This window comes from Monodelphis domestica, chromosome 5 (genome assembly GCF_027887165.1).
Source record: "Monodelphis domestica isolate mMonDom1 chromosome 5, mMonDom1.pri, whole genome shotgun sequence".
NCBI lineage: Eukaryota > Metazoa > Chordata > Mammalia > Didelphimorphia > Didelphidae > Monodelphis > Monodelphis domestica.
This window is the reverse complement of record NC_077231.1, coordinates 315,720,569-315,743,401: the sequence shown is the minus strand read 5'-3', so window position 1 is coordinate 315,743,401 and position 22,833 is coordinate 315,720,569. Positions and strand designations below refer to the sequence as shown.

The 22,833-nt window shown below is 45.5% G+C and overlaps 1 protein-coding gene across 3 annotated transcripts in view; it reads left to right on the top strand.

Moving 5' to 3' along the window:
* The first annotated feature begins 3,575 nt into the window (after nucleotides 1–3,575).
* ITGB8 (integrin subunit beta 8) overlaps nucleotides 3,576–22,833 on the top strand; it is a 109,641-nt gene continuing 90,383 nt past the window's right edge. The window contains exon 1 of one of the 3 annotated variants that reach the window (XM_056800527.1): nucleotides 3,576–3,992. In XM_056800527.1, the coding sequence (XP_056656505.1) occupies nucleotides 3,883–3,992 (110 nt within the window). In that variant the 5' untranslated portion in view covers nucleotides 3,576–3,882. Of the gene's footprint in view, nucleotides 3,993–4,175; nucleotides 5,687–22,833 lie in introns of those variants that run through there. The other 2 variants (XM_007505392.2, XM_007505393.2) reach the window with 2 other exon arrangements.

The following is a 22,833-nucleotide window of genomic DNA, read 5'->3' as shown; positions in this document are numbered from 1 at the left end:
GAATTTATGTTGTCACTACCATGACACTTTCGATTTATACACTCCAGCCTCAAAACTGACGCACAAAAAAAGTCTGCTATGCTGCCCTGGTCTGACCTGGTCCAATCCTGTGTATGCCTTGATTGCTGAGCCTGCTCAGAGGCTCATGGTCCTCCTGGGAATGATGAATTCCAATGATTTTTCCTAATTGTAGCACTGCAGAGTCTCAAGGGTGGCTGCATTCCTAAAGGTCTGCAAAATGATCTCTGGAAAGTGTGCATACTGCCTTTTAAGATCAGGATGAAGGGTTTCCTCTTCTGGGTGAGTTTATTAAGTCTGTACCAGAGCTGGGGTAAGGCATCTGTGTCCTTGAGTGAGGTTTAAAATTAGGGGGAGGCTGGAGAAGCATTAAAATCTTAATCTACTATAGGGTATTCTCTACCAGATATTTGCTTATTTCAATTTAATCCAGCAGACATTTTTTAGCACCTACTATGTGCCAGGCACTGTGTCAGGCATTGAAAATTCAGAGGCAAAATATTAAATAACTTTTGCCCTCAGGGTGCTTACATCCTTTTAAAGGATTAAAAAACAAACACACAGGATTCCACAATTAAATAAACATAAACTATATACAAATTGATTATCAAGTGACTTCAGGGTGTAACATCAACCACCAGGAAAAGTATGAAAGGCCTCCCTTAAAAGTTAAAACTGCAAATTAGTTAGTTAAAGCCAAGGTTTGTGAGGAGCTAGGGACTCTGAGAGGCAGATCATCCCAGGTCGAGGGAACATTCTGGATAAAAGAAATGAAATCCCCTTATGGAAAGAGTAAGTAAATCCTTTAACTAGAATATAAAGTACCTGAGGGGGCTGATATGGAATCTTTTAGGGAGCATCACTGGGAGACAGATTGTGAGTTCATAAAGTATCTACTATATGCCAGACATCATAAACTTACTTTCTACTTAGAGTCATTAAATGTCAAACTTACACGATAGGAGTTAGAGAATTGACTATCTTGGGATTTGTGGTTCAGAAGGAGAAGTATTCTTTCTTTGTCCTGATAATCTTTTTGGAACCTGATCTTTAAGCCAGAAGGCAGAATTGAACCAGGTTCTGGAGCTCTAAAAAGAAAATAGACTTTTCCAGGAATGGGAGGAAGGAAGGAGTGGGGGGCCCTCAAGAGCTGCCCAGCAGCAGCAGTAGGGGTCAGCCTTGCCATCCTTGTCCAGAATTTAATGAGCAGAGTGAAGGGAGTAAAGTCACAGGAGCAACAGATAAGAGGTCAAAGTGAAAAGGGGAGGATTCCCAGCCCCCACATGTATATTGGAGCAGGAAACAAGCTAAAGGCATTAGTGACACCTACCTGTTCAAGGACTGAGGGACTCTCCAATAAAAATGTTGCCTCTTTCCCAACTTCCCCTTCCCATGCATGACCAATAAAAGACAAGAAATGAATATAAATTTAATTTAGTAAAGGGAACCGATATATGCCTAAATATTAGGAATTTTCCTAACTGGGGGCTCTGAGCTACTGTGATTTTGCCTGTTTCTTTCATTTTTTTTATTTTTCTATGATATCATACTATATACATACATACTACATACATAACTACATAAACCATCAGAGACCTGGACTAAGAAGACCCAAGGGATTAGGGTTGCTTTTTACTAATGAGAAGAAAAAAAATTAGTTATTTTTATGATGGGGTATGGCTGATTAAATATCTGGAGAAAGGGGATATTGGGAAGAGACAGGAGTATCTTTCAACCAACAGCTCCCTCTTTGGTGATACATATGAAATGACAATTGATGTCATACACAGAAGAGTTTGCATTTTACATTAGTTGATAAGGAGCCATTGGTGAGCCTTCTTGATTGGGAGAGTGATTTAGTGATAGCTGTGCTTGATTAATATCTGATACAATTGAAGTTCCTTGTGATCAGGAACTATTTCCATTTTTGTAGTCCAAACAATTAGCTTCATAGTTGACATAAAACTGATACTTAATAAATATTGATCATTCTGGAAGATGAGGACCAGTAGATTGGAAAGGAAAGAGACTGGATGCAGGGACATCAGGGAGGATGTTATTGTATTCACAAAGCAAGGGAAGATGAGCAAGTGAACTAAGGCAGTGGCCAGATGAATGAATAGAAGGGGAAGATGTCATGAAAAAAGAATGGACAAGATTTGACAATTAAGTATGGGATACCAATGAGAATATAGGGTGGAAGAATGACAGCAAGGCTGGAGACCTAGACAAGTGGAAGAATGGAGGGGCAAGCTAATGAATTCTGTTGCAGACCTGTTTCATTGTATCCCTGGACTTCAGTTTCCATAAAATACCATGGTGCCACAGCTTTCCAATGAGTAGAATTTCTTTTAGGGGCAAGAACATCTATAAGAGCCAGAAGGCAGGGCCACGGGTCTAAAGAGGGACTTGTCAACAACCTCCTTCTGGCCTGTTTTCTCACCTACTCTGAAGGCAATAGGCACTATACCTGAATTCCGGAAATTTTCTGTGCATGAGGCCACTTAATTTGGTACTTTCCACAACCTCAATTAGTAATTAGGCAAGAGAAAACAGAGCCACCTACTTAGCAATTGCTTCCAAATATGAGTATGGAAACTACTGGGCTTTAGAAGTAGAAGGGTCCCCAGTGATCTTAGAATTGGGCTTCTCAGTTTTCCAGAACAGTTCCCATTTCCAGAAGGGAGGAAACTGAAGCCCCATATGAACATCAACTTTGGTGGAAAAGTCAATGGATTGGAAGTGTCTGAAGATCTGGGGGTCAGATGCCAGTTCTGGTCATTATGATCTGGGTGACTTCAGACAAGATATGGTCCTGCCCAGGTCCTTCCCATCTGAGGAAAATGATTGGATTTTGATCAGATGCTGCCTGGAGTCCTTCCCAGTTCTTGGTCCCAAGACCCTAAAGAAAGTACCCTCAGGACTCAGGGGAAGTGTCACTTCCCCAAGTCTTTCAGATGCTCCCCGGGGTCCATCCCTTCACAGATTTACTCTGAGCTCTCTTTTCCAGGAGGAATCTAGGAAGAAGGTCTCTAGTTCTTGGGTTGACCCTCTATGGGAGGATGTCATGAAGAGTGCAGAGCATGAGAAGTCATGGATCAGCTGGGGTCCTCATTATTGAGAGGAAACTTCCAGAGCAATTAGATCACAGATTCTTTGGAGTGTGTGCTTGTGACTTTGTGCCTCTTCTGAACTATTGCAATAGCTGGGCCAATATCATTCCTCAAAGACAATAGAATGTCTTTGAGGGAGAGACAGAGGGAAGGAGGAAAGAAACCCCAAGCCTTCTGCCTCCGATTCCCCTCCCTTTCCACTTCATCAGTTTGCTCTGAGGGCCTTTACCTGCCCCCAAGAGGTCCAAATATTCTAACTGCTTTTAATGGGGATAATCAATTGAGAGGCAGCCCCCCCCCAACTTTGCAATAACAAGGCTACACAAGGAGCACCCCTAGAAAGAAGAAAACTTGCAGGGAATGAGGGTGGGGCAGGGAGCTTCAGCCTGGTCTTCCTCGGAGGAGGTAGTGAGACCGCTCTAGGAGCAGGCTGCATTCTCATCACTTCCTCATTTGTCTCGGCAGACTTTAGGTCTGAAAAGGTCGGCAGCTTCTCTCTGTCTCCCTCTCAATCTCTGGATCTCTGTGTCCCCCGGTGCTTTAGAGTCCTCTTTCCCCTCACCAGAAGGGCAAGGCAAACGTCTCTCCACTCTTTGTTCTCTTGCTAGCCGTGGCTAGAGACTACACTGAAATGGAGAGGATGCTGACCCACCACGTAATGATGAGCTAGGACCCAGAGCACTAGCCACCCAGGAGCAGAGGCTGAGGCCGGCCTGGGAAGGGACTGGAGCCGAGGGTCGAACTCCTATACATGCCACTGACGGCCTCGGGCTCGGACCCTCAGAGCTGGGGAGCAGGGCCGCTTGGTGTGATCCCAGGAAGGAAGAGAGCTTTGGCAGAGATTGGGTTCTCCAGCTCCGGGTCAGTGAGTACGTCGGGATCAGCAGGAGGTCGGCTGGCCGGCCAAGCAAGGCGGGGAGTAGGGCTCCGCGGACTGCTGCAGCTCCGGCAGGGAGTGGGCGGGAAGCTTAGGGAAACCGAGGGTGGGGAAGTCGGGGTGGGGGGAGCCTAGATGCCGAGGACCCAGCGATGTGGACACGGTTCAGCCTCTCTCAGACCCCAGGGTAATGGGGTGGGGGAAGGACGGGAGAGAAAGCGCACACACATCCATCCATACAGGGCTGAGCAAAACAAAGAAAGAGTGTGGGCCGGTGACTTCATACTTCACCAATGTCCCGCCCACGCGCCCACAGCCTCTGCTGCCCCAGCCCAGATCTCCCGGGCGGGCGTGGAACCCGCGCCCGTCTCTTAGCAACTGCCGAGCCGCCGAAGTCGCGCAGTCCCAGCTGCCCGGAGAGCCCCAAAGGGACAAGCTAGGCCTAGCTGGGAGCCCCTGGTGCTCAGCAGCCCCCGTCCCAGCCCCTCGTTGCCAGGATCTGTTCCCGGCCGGGGCTGCACTCTAGGCCCCTGAGCGCTGGGGACTCCGCGCCTGAACAGCGGCGAGAACGGTTTTCTGGTTCCAAAGGGGGGAGGAGAAAGAAGAGGGGAGGGAGGGGGGAGCCCAACCTCCTCTTACCTCCCTCCACTCCCCCCCCCGGGACGTGCCCGGGGCCCCTCTAGCCCCACCACACCCCCCGCGCCCGCCCCCTTCACCTAGTCTCCAAAGCAGCATCCCTGCCCACCCGCCGAGAAACTCGACGTGGCCGCTGCCCGTGCGCCCGGCCAGGGGCCGCTCCAGTGCGTGCCTTCTACTACCCAAGAAGGAGCAGCGGCTCCAGCCTCCGTTGCCCAGCTTCATCCCGACCCGGGGCTGCCTTCGGGCAGTGTAGTCCCTCGGTCCCCGGGGCAGCCAGAACGCAACTTTGGCCACCTGTGTCTCGGAGCCTCCCAGTCCCCGGCCGGAGTCACTCCGTCCTGGGGCCGGGCCCCGAGCCCGCTCACTCCCTCCCACCCCCGCCCCCCCGCCGCCGCCGCCGGGCGCTTTGTTCGGGGCAGGCTCCCGCCGAGCTGATTGATGCCGCAGCGGCTCCGTCGGGGGCGGCCGCGGGCAGAGCTAGGAACAAAAGCCCTTTGTCCCGGGCCGGCCGGGCGGGGGCTGGGGCGCGGGCAGCCGGACCGGCCCCCGCGCGCTGGCTCCGAGGCTCGCCCTGAATGAAGCGCGAGCGCCCGCCGCTGCCCTTCTCCGGACTCTGCCTCGCCTTCGTGCTCCAGCCCAGCTCCCAAGCCCATTGTGCGAAGCGCCCGGAGTCCGGCGGCCGCCCTGACATGCTGTGCCCCGCTCGGGCTCTGGACCCGCTCCAGCTCCCTGCCGAGAGGGCGCCCCAAGGCACTGAGCCCTGCCAGGGCTGGAAAGGAGAGACGTGCGACTGAAACTTGGCCCCCAAGGATTTCCCCGCCGGGCTGCTCCAAACCCAGGCGGGAGACGAGTCCCAGAGCTTGAAGCCAGCGACCAGGAGGGGCCGCCCGCCGTGCGCTGCCAGCGATGTGGGGCTCGGCCTTGGCGCTCTGGACTGCAGCCGGCATGGTGTGCCTGCAGAAGGGCCGCCGAGCTCCGGGGCCCGTGCTTGGGGCCGCCTGCCTGTTCTCCATGGCTTTCGGACTGGGAGAGAGTAGTGGTAAGTGACCCGGCTTGGTGGGCACAGTGGCCGGGGCCGCGCAGGGCACGGGGGGAGGTGTTGCCTGCCAGGCATCTGGCTCTGTAGCCAGGTAAAGAGGAGCAGGAACTGCCTGCGTTTCTCAGGAAGGAGCCTCAGGCTGCAGGACCAATTGTGTCCGGACAGGTTTGAGTCAGGGGCTGGCTGCAGAGCAGGCTTGCCTACCTGACAGCTTCCCCCTTCCCCCAGTGAGGTCCTGAAGCAGGTGCCTCCAGCCTGTCCAGGTGTATCTCGAGTGGCTCCTTCGCTCGGGGCCAGGGAGTAGGGAGTGAGTGCTCGGAGAGAAACGCGGCATTGTCAACCAAGTCTGAAATCCAGCTTCTGTTTACAGAGGAGACAAAGCGACATTCCGGTGCCTCCTGGGAGGATTCTTTCTAGTTCTAGGTCCCCAGGCCTCATATACGGCCCCGGGTTGGAGGAGGGTTCAGTGAAAGTTTGCGTGTGGGGAGAGTGAGGCCGATGTCCTTGGTCCTAGAGCCAGGCATGGAGGGGATCTTAGAAGCCATCAGCCCAACCTCCTTATTTTACCGATGGGGAAAGTGAAGCTCAATGTGGGTAAATGGCTTACCCAAGGTCACACCGGTAATCGTCAGCGCAAAACCAGGAATGAATCCAAGTGCTTTGACTCCAAAGTCAGCATTCTTTCTACTTCAGTGTTCCGATTTTTAACTGAGAGCTGTCCCCTCAACTTTAGAGCTACCATGATAAACACGCTCAGTACTTCAAATGCCTGCCACCGGGGAAGAGGGGAACACCACTGGCTCTGAAATCTGAAGGGTCGGATTTCAACCATGCCTCTGGCATTTAATTGTCTTGGGCAAGGCATTTATAACCTCCTTGGGCTTCAGCTTGCTCATTTGGAAAAGGAAGGAGTTAATAGGGGACCTCCAAAGTCCCATCTATCTTTGGAGCTATGATTTATATATGGTCTAGCCCTCCTACCTCCTATAACTCTAACTGACTTGGTATCACTAAATGGTCCTTAACCCCCAATGATTAGGGCACACTATACTTCCTAGCCTCTTTCTCCAAGGGACCGGACGTTCACCCCAATTCCCCACAGTCCTACAAACTAGGGAGCACCACAGATATTTGTAACTCATTTGGCAGAAGAAGAGGCTGAGGCTCCGATAGGTAAGGTGAATCGTGTTAGACCTGAGGACCTCCTTGACTTCTTCTTCTACATTCCATTCACCTTGTTTCTTCTCTTAAGTCATGCTATCAGGACCTGAAGGATCCCTCTGCTCCTTCATATCCTTCATCTGTGGCTTTAAAACAATACCCTTGGTCTGATTTATACTCTTAAGTTTGCCAGAATCTACATTTTGAAGTTTGATGTTAATCTTTACTTAACAATCCCTGGAGCAGCTTCCTTTGACCTCCCAAAGCTAGGAAAGCTCAGCTATTTATTGGAAGTTGTTTGGTAGAATAAAATCAACTCCCACGCTTGGACTCTTTAAGCCAAATTTCTGCCTGAAACTAATTAAAGTGACTACTTCTTAACCCTATAAAATAAGATTTATAATGGAGTCACCATTCACTTCCTTTAGGGTGCTTAGCCTCCCTAAATAGTTTCAGATATATTTGACTAATATTTTATTCTCAGATTCCTTCTCCATCCAGCCCCATATCCAAAGCAGCAATTGGAATTACTTTTCTTCCTGGTTACTTTTTAGAGGCTCCTGTGAATTCAAAATCACATTTATAAAGTGAGAAAAAGCACACCATTCAGAATAATTCATTCCACCCTAATGGGAGAAAGCAGAGTGTTTTCCCACATAGCACCCTTTAGTCCTATGTCAAAAGAAAGGGACAAAAGTGTCTTTTTTCCAGGTGAAAACATTCTAAACAGGGTGTAGTACAGGCACAAGGCTAGGATCACTGGGCTGGAGAGGAGGGGTGGGAGTATTCTTTAATGGAGGAAATGTGCTAGTGTTCTGGATCACTTTTCACACTTGAGATGCTTGGCAGCCCTTAAGGATTTCTTTGGGAGCCCCCTAAAGTATTCTTCTCAAGCAAGAGAAGACATTTGGAATGATGTCACTGAGTTACCTTCACCTGGATTTTGGGTGCTTAGAAAAGCTTCTGAAACATAATAGGAATTTAATAGTAAGTACTTGCTGACTTGATTGGATATGTGATCTCAAATGCAGCCTTCTCTCCTTTGATTCCTAACACTATGGATAAGGTTTCTGATATAGCTATTAGGGTTGGGGTTCGAGACTGGTTCTGGGATTTGGTCTTATTTTTATTTATTTATTGCTTTAGTGTTGGAAGCTTTTAGTAGGGAATTCTCTCTCTTGGTGCAGACAGGTACCTTCTCTATACCTGACAGTCTTATTATAGTAACCTGGAGCACTAGGAGGGTCAGTGACAGTTAGTATAACTCACTGTCCCCAGGAGCTTCTTATCCCTCTTCAGACTAACCCTCACCCTCGGAGCTGAAATCTTTGCTTCCTATTTTACAAAAAAACAAAATGCAGGACCATTCTCCACGAGCTCCCTCTTTTCCCTTCGTCCTTGTCTCTTATCCCTCAGTTGCCTTCTGCCTCATTCTCCTCCTTCATCCCTGTGTCCCAGGGGGAGGTGGCCTACATGTTCAAGCAATCCCATTCACCCTCCCTTCTCAAACAGACAGCCTCCTCCATCATCCCCACTGTCACTTTTTTTCCCAATTCTCCCTCTCTATTGGCTCATTCCCTACTGCCTGAAAGCATTCCCATGTGTCCTCCACCATCCTGTCAAGCCCACTTTTGATCTTTCCATCTCCACTGTCATCCTGTACTGCTTCTTCTTCGCTAAAACCCTTGAAAAGTGCATCTAAATAGATGCCTCTGCTCTCTTTCCTCTTGCTCTCATTTGAACCCTTCACTAGTCTCCAGAACCTGCTCCCTCCAAAGTTACCAATCTTCTCTATCTTCCAAATCCATCTGCTATTTTTCAGTCCTCTTCCCTGTGACCTTCCGGTATCATTGCTCCCTCCTGTTCACTCTCTCCCCACCCTTGTACTCTTTTCTCTCTCTCCTGGTTTTCCTCCTACTTTTCTGACTCCTTTGCTGGTTCCTCCAGATCCCACCTTCTGACCATGGTGACCCTCGGAGTTCTGTCCTGGACCCTCTTCCCTCTTCTTCCCCTGTGCCACTTTACTAGTCCATCTCTGCAGTCCCCATGGATTTCGTTACCATGTCTATGCTGATGATTGTGAAATCTATGTATATCCACCCCATCCATCCTGTCTCCTTTCTTGCATTTGCAACTGCTTTTCACGTGTCCCAAATGAGATGGCCAGTAGACATATTAAACTTTACATGTTCAAAATGAAACTCATTATTCCTCCACCCCCAAACACCCTTCCCTACCACCAAAGCAGGCGATACCACCTACTGGGGCCCTCTGGCTTACAACCCAAGAGTCACCTTGGAGTCCTCATGATCTCTAGCTGAACTCCTCGAACCCCCATGTCCAAGCAGCTGCATAGCTTGTCCATCTCCCCCTGTACACAGTCAGTGTCCATCCCTGGACTAGGCCCCCTCACACTGCCCCCACCCTGGTTCCGGCCCTCCTCCCCTCTTGCCTTGATGACTACAATGACTGCTGGCAGGCAGATCAGCCTGCCTTCAGTCTCTTGGCACTCTAACTCGTCCTCCATTCAACCACCAAAGAGATCTTCCTAAAAGGCAGATCGCACCATGTCACCCCCACCCACTAAACCCCGCAGCTTCCTCTCACTTCCAGAATCAAATACAAACCCGCGTGTTTGGAATTCAAAGTCTTTCCTCTCGTACCTTGCCAGACTTCTTCCAACTTATTCTCCAAATCCTGCCCTCCCACCCAATGACACTAGCCTCGTGGCTGTTCCATGAACAAGATCCCCCATCTTCAAGCTGGGGGCAGTGCAGATTTCTGGTTATCTCCCCTGCCTCCTTCTTCCTTTATGGCCCCCCAAAACCTCATCTGAAACAGCTTCCTCAAACCCTCTTCCTTCGCGGGGCTTCATTCTTTCCAGTTCGTCCTGTTTATAGCTTCTTCCATAGAGTTGGTTATCATCTCCCCTCCTAAATTGTGGGGCAGCCAACTGGGGTACTGCTAGAGCTCTGGGCTTGGAAGCAGGAAGACTCATCTTCAGGGATCAAATCTGGCTTCAGGTGCTTACTAGCTGCTAGAAGTCTCTTGGCCCTGCTTGCCTTTGTTTCTTAATCTATAAATGAGCTGGAGATGGAAATAGCTAACCACTCCCATACCTTGGTAAAGGAAACTCCCCAGGCAGTCACAAAGAGAAGGACAGGACTGGACAGCAACAACAACTATTACAGCAGGAGCTCCTTCAGGGCAAGGGCTCAGTAGCCCTAGTGTTTATCATTGAGTCTCATAGATGTTTATTGACTGACTGCCTGACAGTTGGGGTCAGAGACTGGACTTGCATTCAAATCCCCCTGGCTCTGAAACTGTTCACTGTGTTGTTTTACTGCAAGAAATACCTAAAATGAACCGAGGTGTAATTTTTTCCAATTTAGAAATGAAAGGAAACTGAAATACCAGATGATGAAGTTAATCATCAATCAGTAAACATTTATTAAGTACCTACTAAAAGCCCTCAGGGGTAGAAGTGGGGGAATATCCAAAAGGAAGCTTAAGTTTCCTCCACTAAGTCAGACAGATAACACCTTGTCTGTTCAGCCTAACTCAATAGAGCAAGACTCTTGGTTTGTTTTAAGCTGCTACAACATGCTCTCTCTGCTATGCCAAGAGCTGGAGAATTCAAATCAAAAATAAAACCAGGCTGCCTTCGAGGAGCTTACATTCAAGAAACCTGGATTTAAAGGGAAAGATTTTCCCCTTACAAGTCTGTCACTTATGAAGTCTTCACTTCTTCACTTCACATCCTCAGTTTCCTTATTTTTAAAATGATGATGTTGCATTGGGATTTTTCCACCTCTAAATGTACATTCCTATGGCCCTTCTCTCTCTCTCTCTCTCTCTCTCTCTCTCTCTCTCTCTATATATATATATATATATATATATATATATATATATATATATACACGTGTATATAAATAGTCACCTGATGCTCAGAGAGGGCAATTAACTTGTTCCTACTTGAAAATGTCAAAGGTGAAATTTAAATCCAGATCTTAATTTTAGGCCCTCTATTCGATCCACTACTTTGCCTCTCTTTGGGATCTTGGTCTTCTCTAATTTACTCCAATTCAGTAATCTACTGGGAATACACAGGATAATGCAAGCAAATAGCAAAGCCTTTGAAGTAGAGGAGGAGGAGGAGTGATAAGAGAGCTGCAGGGTGAGCTACTTTGTTTGTAATCTAATAAACTTCCCTGGAATTCTCCTTTGGAGAATAGCTGCTGAGCTACCATGATAGTGTGAGATTTCACACACAGGTTCCAAGACCAGTGAAATCACAAAGTTAGCCAAATAGAAATAAAAAGTAAATCGTATAATTTATACAAAGCATATAAACATCAGGCAGGTGGTAAAATGAATAAAACACTACACTTGGAATCAGGAAGATGTCAGTTCAAATTTCTGTGTCAGATAATTAGTAGATGGGTGACCCTGGGTATGTCACTTAACCTGTCTGCCTCAGTGTACTCATCTATAAAATGGAGATAAAAATAGCACCTATCTCCTAGAATGGTTGTGAGGATCAAATGAGCTAATATTTGTAAAGTGCTTAGCACCTAAATGCTTGCTTCTTCTCCTCAGTTTATTTGTGTTAGTTTTTTTTTTTTCCTTAATCAGATTAGATGGCAAGAACAGTGTAGGGAATAATGGGAAGAAGACTCAATTTAAAATCACAAAACCTGAATTCAAATCCAGACTCTGCCGCTTATGGCCCTTGTTAATTTGGAAAAGTGAATATCTCTGGGTTTCAATCCGGGTCTGGACGTCTTCTAAGGTCCTGTCCAGTTCTATGATCCTAAGAACTCAGAGGATTCTGACACTATCCTGGACGTCTATAATGGACACGAAATGATTAACAACAGCAATTCACTCAACCAGCATTCATTATCTCTGATTATCTCTGATGTGGAAGGCATTGTACTAGGCACAGGGAGATCCACAACCAAAGGAAACTTTGCCTTCTAAAGAGTTTGTAATCAAAGTCTATAGCCAAGAACATCCACGGTGGTCATTTTTGCCTCTCTCTATGGTTTAAATGTACAGAAGCAGGAAAACCCTAAAGCTGTAAAAGAATAAAGATACAACCCAATCGATGGCTGAAACCTACCTAGGAAATGTTGAGATTTTTTGAGCATTTGGTAGCTAAACAGATTGAACTCAGAATGACTTTTATGGTAAGGCTAAAATTGACTCCGGTAGTAGTATATACAAATTTGGTGATATACATGTCATACAAACACATCTCTGTCATGGCTATGATTACCGTTCTCAAAAATCATCAATGGTAAATTTTTGAACCTGTCTTTTCCTTAAAGAATGTTGTAGGGGCAGCCAGGTGGCTCAGTGGATGGAGAGCCAGGTCCAGAGACCAGAGGTTCAAATCTGGCCTCAGGCACTTCCTAGCTGTGTGACCCTGGGCAAGTCACTTGACCCCCATTGCCTAGCCCTTACACTCTTCTGCCTTGGAACCAATGCACAGTATTGATTCTAAGACGGAAGATGAGGGTTTAAAAAGAAGAATGTTGTAATAACTCTGGCAAGATGACATTTTCCCTTCCTTGGCCAATCTTTTATTATTGTCATTATTGTAATCCTCAACGGAATGATCCTCCTCCTACCGGCCTTCCTAATTCCTCCCCTTTGGCATTGGAAGGGATTCTGAACATCATCTGGGTTGAACCTGTCCATTCCAGTCAATCTTTTAATTAATAAATGAAGACTCGCATCATACAGCTCGCAGTGGCAGAGGGAGCACTTTAAACGGGGCCTCTCCTGCCAGAACGAGGGTTCCGTCCTCTCTCTCTAGGAGCTCCTTTTCATCATCTGTTTCATACGTGGAAACAAGAAGCGTGAGTGAGGATGGAGATGGGGGCTTCTCTGTCGGGCCACGTTCCCACATTTGTGCCTGAGGACGGGGGACTCCCATTAACGGTGCTCCGTAACTCTGGGTGCCTCCCTAGCACTGGGCTGGTTTTTGAAAGGTGACAACCCTGAGAAAGTCTAGTTTCCCCCAAAGAGCTGCCTGAATCAGGCTCTCGAAGGAAATGTTTGAAAGGTTGGCAGAAGATGAGAAAGTGTTGGAGCAGTGATGGGGGGGCCGTGCCTGAGCAGAGCTGAGGCAGCCGTGGCCAGGATGGCCTTTAAGAAACATCCAGGTGGCCCTACCCCCCCCAGTTGTCTGCCTTCTGCCTTTAAGGTCAACATTAGAACCCCACCAAGAGTTGTTCTCTCTAGATAATTCCCTTTTAAACCAAGACCTCCTCACTAACACCTTAGTGTGAATTAGCTTAGTCTACACTTTCCCTAGAGACAGTCCTGAAAGGGCTAACATTGGGCGGCTGGCATCTGGGAGAAGAAAGGTGATGGCGGGTAGGGAGTGGCCCCAGGCACTTTTTACCCACTGTGCCATTTTGCTCAGGGTTGGCCGGGCTCCCTTACAAAGCACACTATAAAATGTGGCTACTGTTTGTTTTTCCTGTAGTGAGGGCCATGGAAAGCCTTTCATCAGATCAAAGGCAGTGCAATGAGTAAGGATTTACCTGGGCAGGAGGTAAACATGGCAGTGCTCTGGCATATGGCTGCTCACTTTGTCCCAGCCTTTTGGCTTCCTTATCAATCCTGGCATCAGATTTACGGGTGTGCTTTATCCCAAGCAGGGTTTGGCTAACATCCCCAAAAGGGATTTGGTGTCTTGTCTCATCAGTTTAATTCAGTTCCTGCCTTCAGGGAGTTTGGACAGTTATGGGGGCACACAACACTGAGAAAGCAGGGTAAACAGAGAGCCTCCGTATGACTCTGGCCAAGTCATTATTCTCTCAGTGGTGTAGAAATAGCTTCCTGGGTTGCACAAAGATACTGCCTGGATTGGCAGAGGGAATTTCCTTCCTGGGGGAGCCCTATGAAGGGCCTGATGCAATCAGAACAACAGTCCCTATGCTGGAACATAACACATTCCAAAGAAATACAAAATAAATCACCAGGTCAACAAGAATTTATTAAGTTCTTACTGTGTGCCAGCACTGTAGGGAATGACAGAGATGCAAAGAAAGATGAACTTAATACAGGTGGTTCTGCGCGCCCCCCCCAAGAAATTTTTTAAAAAAAGGAAAGATCAATCAACATTTATTTTAGAGAAACTAGCTCAGTGCCTTCACCAAAAGCAAGATGGAAGCAAACAGAGCATCCTTCTGCGTAACGTTGGTGGGCAATCATTGCCTCGTTGATTTCTGTACTTCTCCCCTTCTGTTCCTTCAGCCTTGATACAAGTGGAATTGCCTGCTAGAAACTCTTGGCTTCCCTACTGACCGATGCAGAGATGCTTTGGGCCCCCAAACAGATCATCTTTGCATTTCATTTCAGAACCCAGAACATGATCCCCATTTGGCTTTGTATTTAAAGCAGTTTCCCTTCTCTGAAAACCCATGATTAAAGAGGGGCTGCACTCAGCTAGAATACCAAGAAGAGGCAGGAAAACCAGGTGAAACCCAAATCTAGATCTAATTTTCAAAGTGCATAAAAAGGTGCTTCAGTCCAATAGACTGAGGTCCTCTTCTTTGTGGGGGATTGTCTTAGAGCCCCCAAGGATACAGAACAAAACAGAAACCAATCTCTTTCCTTCTTAACCCTCTAAATGATATGGGGAAGAGGACTACATTTATACCCTGATGAAAGGACCAAATCACTGGTCAGAGGAGTTTAGGGGGCTCTAAAAACTAGGAGTTTAGAAAAGTGTTCCTCTACGAAGTGGTGCCTGAGCTCAGCATTGAAGGGTGTTGAGGATACGAACTGGCCAACAGAGGAGGGACAACGTGGGCAAATGCTTGGAGATGGAAGATGTAATTCTGAGTTCAGGAAGACCAAGTTGGCCAGTTTGGCTGGAATAGAGAATGTGGGAAGAGGAATCATGTGTAATGATCCTGAAGGAGGCCTGGGGCCGGACTGGGAAAGGCTTTCACTGCCAAGCTGAGTTTTTCTCTAGCTTTCCTTTTGCTAAGTCCAAAAAGAAAATATTTAATCGAGAAACAAAAAATCCAGTGCTATTTTTCCAGTTTTTTCCAACCTTTCCGAATGAACTTTCATCCAAAGATATTAAATAGCTGGGAATAATAATAATATTTTCTAGCCATTTAGAGAGTTTTTTTAACCACACCTGTTAAAATTGGTGTGTTTCTCAGCCAAAAAAGAATCACTTAGCCATCTAGTTAAATGTGTACCATATAGGTGTGCATTTCAATCCCATCCTTTCCCCACCCAAAGTCATTTTATTGATCATTTAGAGCCAACATTTTGAACCCAAAATCTCTAAATGACCATCTGTGCCTTGGAACTATTCAAAAAGTAGTCGTGTTCCTTGGAAATGGAGAGATCGTTTCTTTGCCTTGTGGTATAATTTTGATATTGTTTATAATTGAGCAAAGCTGATTGGAGTAGCTCACTTCCAACCAAGCCCCTTTGGAGAAGCTGTTTCAACCTATTCATTCTTTTAAAGCATCTCTTCTTATTTCCCTTAACAAGTTTCCTGGTGAATAAGTGATACGGGAACTTGATCAATTGGATCATCCTTGGCTCCAACCCCACTTGCCTGACCCAGATGCTGCTTTCCCAAAAGATAAAAAAGGCTTTTAATTCATGGCAAAGGTCAGTTCCCTGGATGGCTTCTAGTAGCCTGTTAATCATTCAGTGCTTCCTGGTTGCCCATCCAGCAATGGTTATTTGAGCCAATATTGTTGCTTTCCAAAGGAGAGCTGCCATTGTTGTGCTTCGTTGCAAAAAATGAAGTTATTTATAGAAAAAAGATAGCAATTCCGGCTTCCTTATTCCACATCATCTTCCAAGGGGTGCCTTCTTATGATTGACTTTTGTAGGCTTATGCAATAACTTAGGCTTCTTCACCATGTAAACAATGGCTTTCCTCTACAAAAAAAAATACAATTGTTTTTCTCTTAACTAAAATGATGCTTTTTTGGTGAAAGGGAAAGTGAAAGGGAAAGAGGAGATTGTGTACATAGGGCTGAGTCTGAGTCTTTTCTGTCATTACCCAAAGCTCTTCTTCTATTTGGTTTTGAGGGTATAGAACAATGATGGCAGACCTTTTGGAGACCATGTGCCATGCCCCTTCCCCACCTCCCCACTAAGTGCCATATGTACCTTGCCCCATCTTTACCCCACGCAGGGGAGGGAGAAAGTGCTCCCATTGGGCTGATGGGCAGTGGGGACGAGGATGCAAAAAATTGTTATCAGGCATGGTAAAAAGGGGGAAAGGGAACAGCTCCTCCAGTGTCCCTCTGCCTTTCTAGTAACAAACTCTGGAGGGTAGTGTGGCTGTGTGCTCAAGGAGAGAGCTCTGTGTGCCACCTTTAGCACTTGTGCCGTAGGTTCATCATCACTGGTATAGAGATTCTCACTCAATTCAACTCAATTAACATTGACTATAGCACCTACTGTGCAGCTGGCTTTATGCTAAGCAAAGGAGATACAAATTAGAAAAAAAGAGGAAAGTCCCTGCCCTCAATGGGCTTATATTCTGAAAGGGTTTAAGCAATGGTTCACAGTGATAGTGGACACTCTCTCCCAGGAGAACTGCCTCAGATGTTCCATTAGAAATGTAGTAGAGAGAATTTTCTTTCAACTGTAACTTAGAGTAGCTGCTCCCTGAGGCTCCTCAGAGCTAGGAATACTAGGAATTTGAGGCCCTTCCACATTTCTCCACTACATAAAGACCCAGGCTGGAGAAGTACAACTGCCCATCTTCAGGTGTCCATCTTGCATGTTGACAGAGACATGGTAGAGGGATGTGACAGTAAAACTCAGTGAAAGCACACTCCGTAACTCTCATTGAGCTTCATGATGTAAAGCTGAGTGAAGCTAGAAGAACCCTCTGATGCATAATAGCTCTCTGCCCCTGTGCAAGTCTGTAAAATGAGCACAATTAGAGCACCTCTATCTTCCAGACTTCTTTGTGTGAGGATCAAATTATGTAATATGTTTAAACTGTTTTGTAAAACGTAAAGCACTATAGAGATGTCAGGTGTTGTTATTCTTTGTAGCACCCAGATAGATACATTTTTGTGTGAATTTACTATAAAAATATTATATAGTGATATCATATTAATTTAGACTGTACCATATTATAAATATTAAATATTTGCCATAAAAGAGCATTTGTCAAATCCCTTCTTAGTTCCCAAACGAACTACTAATTTTTGGCAACATTCCTCTTGTGCCAGTATTTCTTCCACTCTAGCTAGAGTCACTCTGAGAGTCTTCACTGCCCTCCTCCATCCCATCCCTCCATGCCTCATGGAATCATGGGAACTTTAGAGCTAAAAGGAGCCTTCTAGGGCTTCCCATGGACTCATTTTACAAAGTAGAGCTGAAATGTCTTGGCCCAGGCCACATAGGTGGCCAGTGCCAGAACTGACATCCCAGGGTCCTAAAAGGCTAACTTCAATATTTTTTCCCACCACATTCTGCTTCAACCTCCATCTAACTCCTCCAGGTTGAAAGAATGGGTGGGAGGGGGAGAAAGAATTGAAGTGAGAAGAGTCATGGCAAGTATTCCCTGTTGTGGAGATATGGGGCAGGGGTGGGATTGGCTGTGTATTTCTCCTGGGCCTGAAAACATGAGCTCATGTGAGAAATGAGCTCTAGTCCAGTTTTCAAAAGTTGAAGTCAGAGAAAAAAGAGGGAGAAGAATGAGAGAAAGAATGGCTGAGAGAGCTGTGATGACAGCAAGCAGCGATGGCACCAGAAAAGGCAAAGAAAATGCAAAAGACGCCAGATCCGGGCCCCCAGGTCTTAGCCTTGCCTCTTCTCTATGAGCTCAGACAAGTAATTTGATGCTTTTGACCTCACATTTCTAATCTGAAAAATGAAAGAGTAAGAACAGTCCATCTCTGAGGTCCCTTCTGCACTGGAGTGTTGGGTGTCTTCTCATTCTGCCCATTTAATAAACAGTTTCCAAGCTCTGCCTGTGCGCTAGACACTATGCCACTCTCTTATCTGAGATACAAAAGGATAAGACTTGGGGAAGAAACATCATTGATAATAAACAGTATAAAAAGAGGTTAACTCCGTTCATGACACACAAAGTCCAAAGACTTGACTTCTAATTTTTTCTGAGTTACTGATTGATTTGGCAAATGTAGAAAATTATTAATAGGGGGCAACTAGGTGTCTCAATGGGTAGAGAGCCAGGCCTGGAGAGGGGAGGTCCAGCCACAAATGTGGCTTAGATACTTCCTAGCGATGTCACCCGGGCCAAGTCACTTGACCCCCATTGCCTAGCCCTCACTGCTCTTCTGCCTTAGAACCAATACATAGTATTGATTTTAAGAAAGAAAATAAAGGTTTAAAAAACAGTCATCAATAACTCTTACTATAGAGTTGGTTTGTTTTGAGGTTCCCCCCCATTTTTCTTCAATAATAATGATTTTCTGATACCAGCATATCTCATAGTCACTTTTTGGGTGGGGGTAAGTGGGAAATGAAAGTATATTAAAGCATTCTCATCTGATAATTGCATATTATCAAACATCTAATAATAGTCAAAGAATTAACTGAAAATGAAAGCACAAATCAGCAAAGCCCATTAAATGCATTTGACCCATGTTGTGTAGATTTGGGTACTTCAAGATCGGTGATTCCAACCTCTTGAAGATCCATCCATCCCTTCCACCAACCCAGACCCTAACACTCCATGGCTTCAGAGCTGACCCATCCTTGAAAGTTGAAAAACTGGGCCCCCTTGTGGTCAGTTTCATAATGAGCCCCTCTTAGCTTGGCAAGGTTGGGCATTGGACGGTGTGTAAGTCCTCCTTGTCTACACCATCCTCGAGCTTCTTTGGCTCAGGAGAACCCATTGGAGGTGGGCTAGCATCCCTGGCACAGCCTTTGGGTCCTCAGAGTTGGGATGCTCCTATCCCTGGGTGAGGCATCAGAACAAGAGTCTCCTGGAGGTCATGTTATAAAAGATGCCATAAAAGGTTTTTCTTGCTGTTTTTCTTGAGGCTGATAAGTCTGTGACAACCTCAAAGCAAATGTTGTCCTTGAGATGGGAAATCTGGTAAAGCAGGAGGGATTGTAGAATATTGGACCAGTTGATGGTTAAACCATGTCTTGGGGCTTATAAAAACATTTTCATGTATGTTATCTCATCTGAGCTTCAAAAGTGCCCTGCAAGGTTCATTTATTATGATCCCAATTCTATAGAGTAGGAAACTGAGTCACAAAGAATCATCTGACCAAGAAGCATATATCTGTTAAGCCCATAATCTGGGCCAGGCACTAAGGAAGGGGGGGGGAGGTTCACCCAAGGATAAGAGCAACACAGAAGAAGGGCCAGGTCTTCAGAATCAACTGTGCTTCCCACAATACCCAACAGTGCTTCTCCTTAATATCTAGATTAAAAGCTACTCTTTTTATATGGCCCTTGCTTTCCTGATAATCTTCCTGTGTGAAAGGGAAAACAAATGTTATTTTAATCCACTTTTATTCATGCAAAGTCTGAGACTGTGAAAGGCTTGCCTGGGATCATACAGCTAGGCAGGATTTGAACCGAACGAAGTCTTCCTGATTCTTTGAAGCTACTTGTACAAGCTGATGGCAGAGCTAAGATGGGCTTGTGAACATTCAGCTCACATTTCAATGGACACATCTTACATTTCACAATTTGTCACATCCGTCACCTCACTCGAGGTTCAGAAAAATTCTAGGGTTTGCCTAGGTGTTATCCTTTTTTCATAGATGGAAAACAGGCCTGGAGAGATCCATGAGTTAGTCATGCAGCAAATTAGTGGCAGATCAAGGATTCAAATCCTGCTTCCTTAACTTAAACCAATGTACTTCCTGTTGTCCAACTACAAGGCAGTATTCCCAGATAACCAGAAATTCTTGGGTGGAGAAGAAAGCTAGAAATGATATCTCCCCATCATCTCCACTAAGCTCCACTGTGCATTTTCTTGATCGCACGCCAATCAATGGGAAGACTTGTTTATTCACTAATTTTGGAGGCCAAGATCCAATCCTGGTTCTGTCTCTTGCTAATTGTGTGATCCGAGGCAAGTTTTTGAACCTGTCTCAAACCCACGCTTCCTCATCTTTTAGCCCTAAATCTATGACCTAGGATTCTCAGGGCATTCTTGGGAGGTAGTGAGTTCCCTGTTCCTATCTGAATGGCTACCTGTTGGGGATGCACAGAGTGCAGGATTGAACTTAATGGCTTCTGAGGGCTCTTCTATGACTGTTGGTTGGAAAAACCCAAAGGGGAAAGCAGAAGCACATATTCCTTGGGGAAACGGAAGTTCCTTAGGAACTAGAACAAACCACCTGGTTATTTTGGACTCTTTCCTTTCTCCTCTGTAATCTTCTATGGTTGACTAAATGCTTCCTTAGTTCTAGTTCCAGTTGAGTCACTGGAAGTTCCTTGAGGACAAGAATTTTCTTTTTTTCTTTCAGTCAGTTAATAGGCATTTTTAAAGCTCCTACTATGTGCCAGGCACCATGCTAAGAAATGAAAAAAACAAAAAGAGGCAAAAGATAGTCCCTGCCCTCAAGGAGCTCACAATCTAATGGGGATACAACAAGCAAACAAATATAAAGAAATAACTATCTACAGGCTAAATAAGAAGCAGTTAACCGAGGGAAGGCACCAGAATGAAGAGGGGTTGGGGAAAGTTTCCTGTAGAAGCCAGGATTTTAGTTGAGATTTAAAAGGAGTGAAGGAAGACCGGTAAGTGGAGATGAGGGGGGAAGCATATTCCAGCCCTGGGGAACAACCAGAAAGAATTCCTTGGAGCTGAGAGCGATAGAATCCTTTTTTTTTTTTCTGGGAACAGCCAGGAGGTCAGTCAGTGGATCAAAGGGTAAGTATAAGAAAGGAAGAGGTAAGAAGACAGGAAAGTTAGGAAGAGCCTTAAATGCCAAACATAGGATTTTGAATTTAATCCACAAGGTAATATTGGGGCCTCTGCAGTTCACTTGGGGAGGAGGATTTACCCTCATTACCTCTCACTGTGCCTGTCACCCTTAATAATTATCAGTGGCACAAATCAACATAGAATCCCTGTGAGTTTTGTAGAAGACCTTAGAAGCACATAGAATCATTCGGAATTAGAACCAGCAGTGCCCCAAGAGATCATCTCATCAAACATAGTTACTTAACAGGGGAGGAAACTGAGGCCCAAAGACAAGACACTTGCCCAAGGTTACCCAGATGGTGTCATGTGGATTCCAACTTCTGACTCTTTTTATGGCACTAAGCTGCCTCTCGATGAAGGACACAATCAGTCAGGCTATCAATCACCCAACATTAAGTACTTACCATGTACCTGGCATTGGGCTAAGTACCCAGGACACAAAGACAAAGACAAAATATTATATTACCAAGAAGGACAGGGTCATCCTGTAGGTCCAGTGCTTGAACCCTAGCCTGGCCACTTGCTATCACTGTCACCCTGAGCAAGTCCCTTCCTATCCTGGGTCTCAGTTTCCCCCTCTGTAAAGGGATAAGATTGAATTAGAGGATCTCTAAGGTCAGCCTTTGAGCTTTGTGGGATCCTTTGGTCTTCAATGTCATCTCAATCTTCATAATATTATCAAAGGGAAAAAGAAATGGTGACAAGATGGAACCTGTGTTTGTTCTTTCTAATTCCTTTTTTTAGTCCACCCAGACAAGGTAAATCAAACATTGTTTATCACCTGCTGTATGCCAAGTATTGCACTGGGCCATAGACTGAGCAGTGTGGATGATGCAATAGAAGGAGCTCTGGCAAAGCCTCATCCTAAACCTTATTACATTTGGCCTCCAGCCTGGCAATTAACCTATTTGGGCCACAGGTTCCTCCTAGCTAAAATAAGGGGCTAGAACTGGATGCCTCTGAAGTTTCTTCTTTCTCAAGCTATGAGCTCATTAAACAGTTGTATCCATCCATCCTCGGTTCTTCTTTGAGTAGGAGGAGGAGGAGAAGGAAAGAATACTAATAGTAAATAATGGGGAGGACTTCCTGGAGGAGAGAGCAGCAGAGGTGAGCACTGAAGGAGACTTGGGATTTTGAGAATCCCAAGTTGGGAAGGAGTTCATTTAGAAGAAATCCTTTGTCAAGACTTGATGTTGATATTGATTTGCCAGTCCTGTAATAAAATCCATACAAGCAATAAGTTCTCCATTTCAAAGAAGTTTTTAAAATCCAAGTTTCTCATGGCCTACACTTTTAAACATCAAGCTTTAGGGATTTTACCCTGAATAGCTATTTAATGGTAAAAGAGAAGAAAGGGAGGGGAGGGAAGGAAGGAGAGAGGGGGGGAAGAAAGAAAAGAAAGAAAGAAAGAAAGAAGAAAGAAAAGAAAGAAAGAAAGAAAGAAAGAAAGAAAGAAAGAGAAAGAAAGAAAGAAAGAAAGAAAGAAAGAAAGAAAGAAAGAAAGAAAGAAAGAAAGAAAGAAAGAAAGAAAGAAAGAAAGAAAGAAAGAAGAGAAAGAAGAAGAAAGAAAGAAAGAAAGAAAGAAAGAAAGAAAGAAAGAAAAGAAAGAAAGAAAAGAAAGAAAGAAAAGAAGAAAGAAAGAAAGAAAGAAAGAAAGAAAGAAAGAAAGGAAGGAAGGAAGGAAAGGAAGAAGGAAGGAAGGAAGGAAGGAAGGAGGAAGGAAGGAAGAAAGAAAGAGAGAGAAAGAAAGAAAGAAAAAGAGAGGAAGGGAGAAAGGAAGAAAGGAAGAAAGAAAAAGGAAGGACAGAAAAAGAGAAAGAAACTCAAAAGAAAGAAAGAGAGAGGGGAAGAGAGAAAGAAAGAGAAAGGGAGAAAGAAAGGAAGGAAGAGAAAAAGAGAAAGAAAGACAGAAAAAAGAAAGAAAAGAAGGAAGAAAGAGGGGGAAAGAAGGAAGAAAAAGGGAGGAAGGAAGGAAAGGAAAAGTAAAGAAATGAATAAACGTAAAAGAGAAGAAAGGAAAAAAGGGGAAGGGAGGAGAGAGAGAGAGAGAGA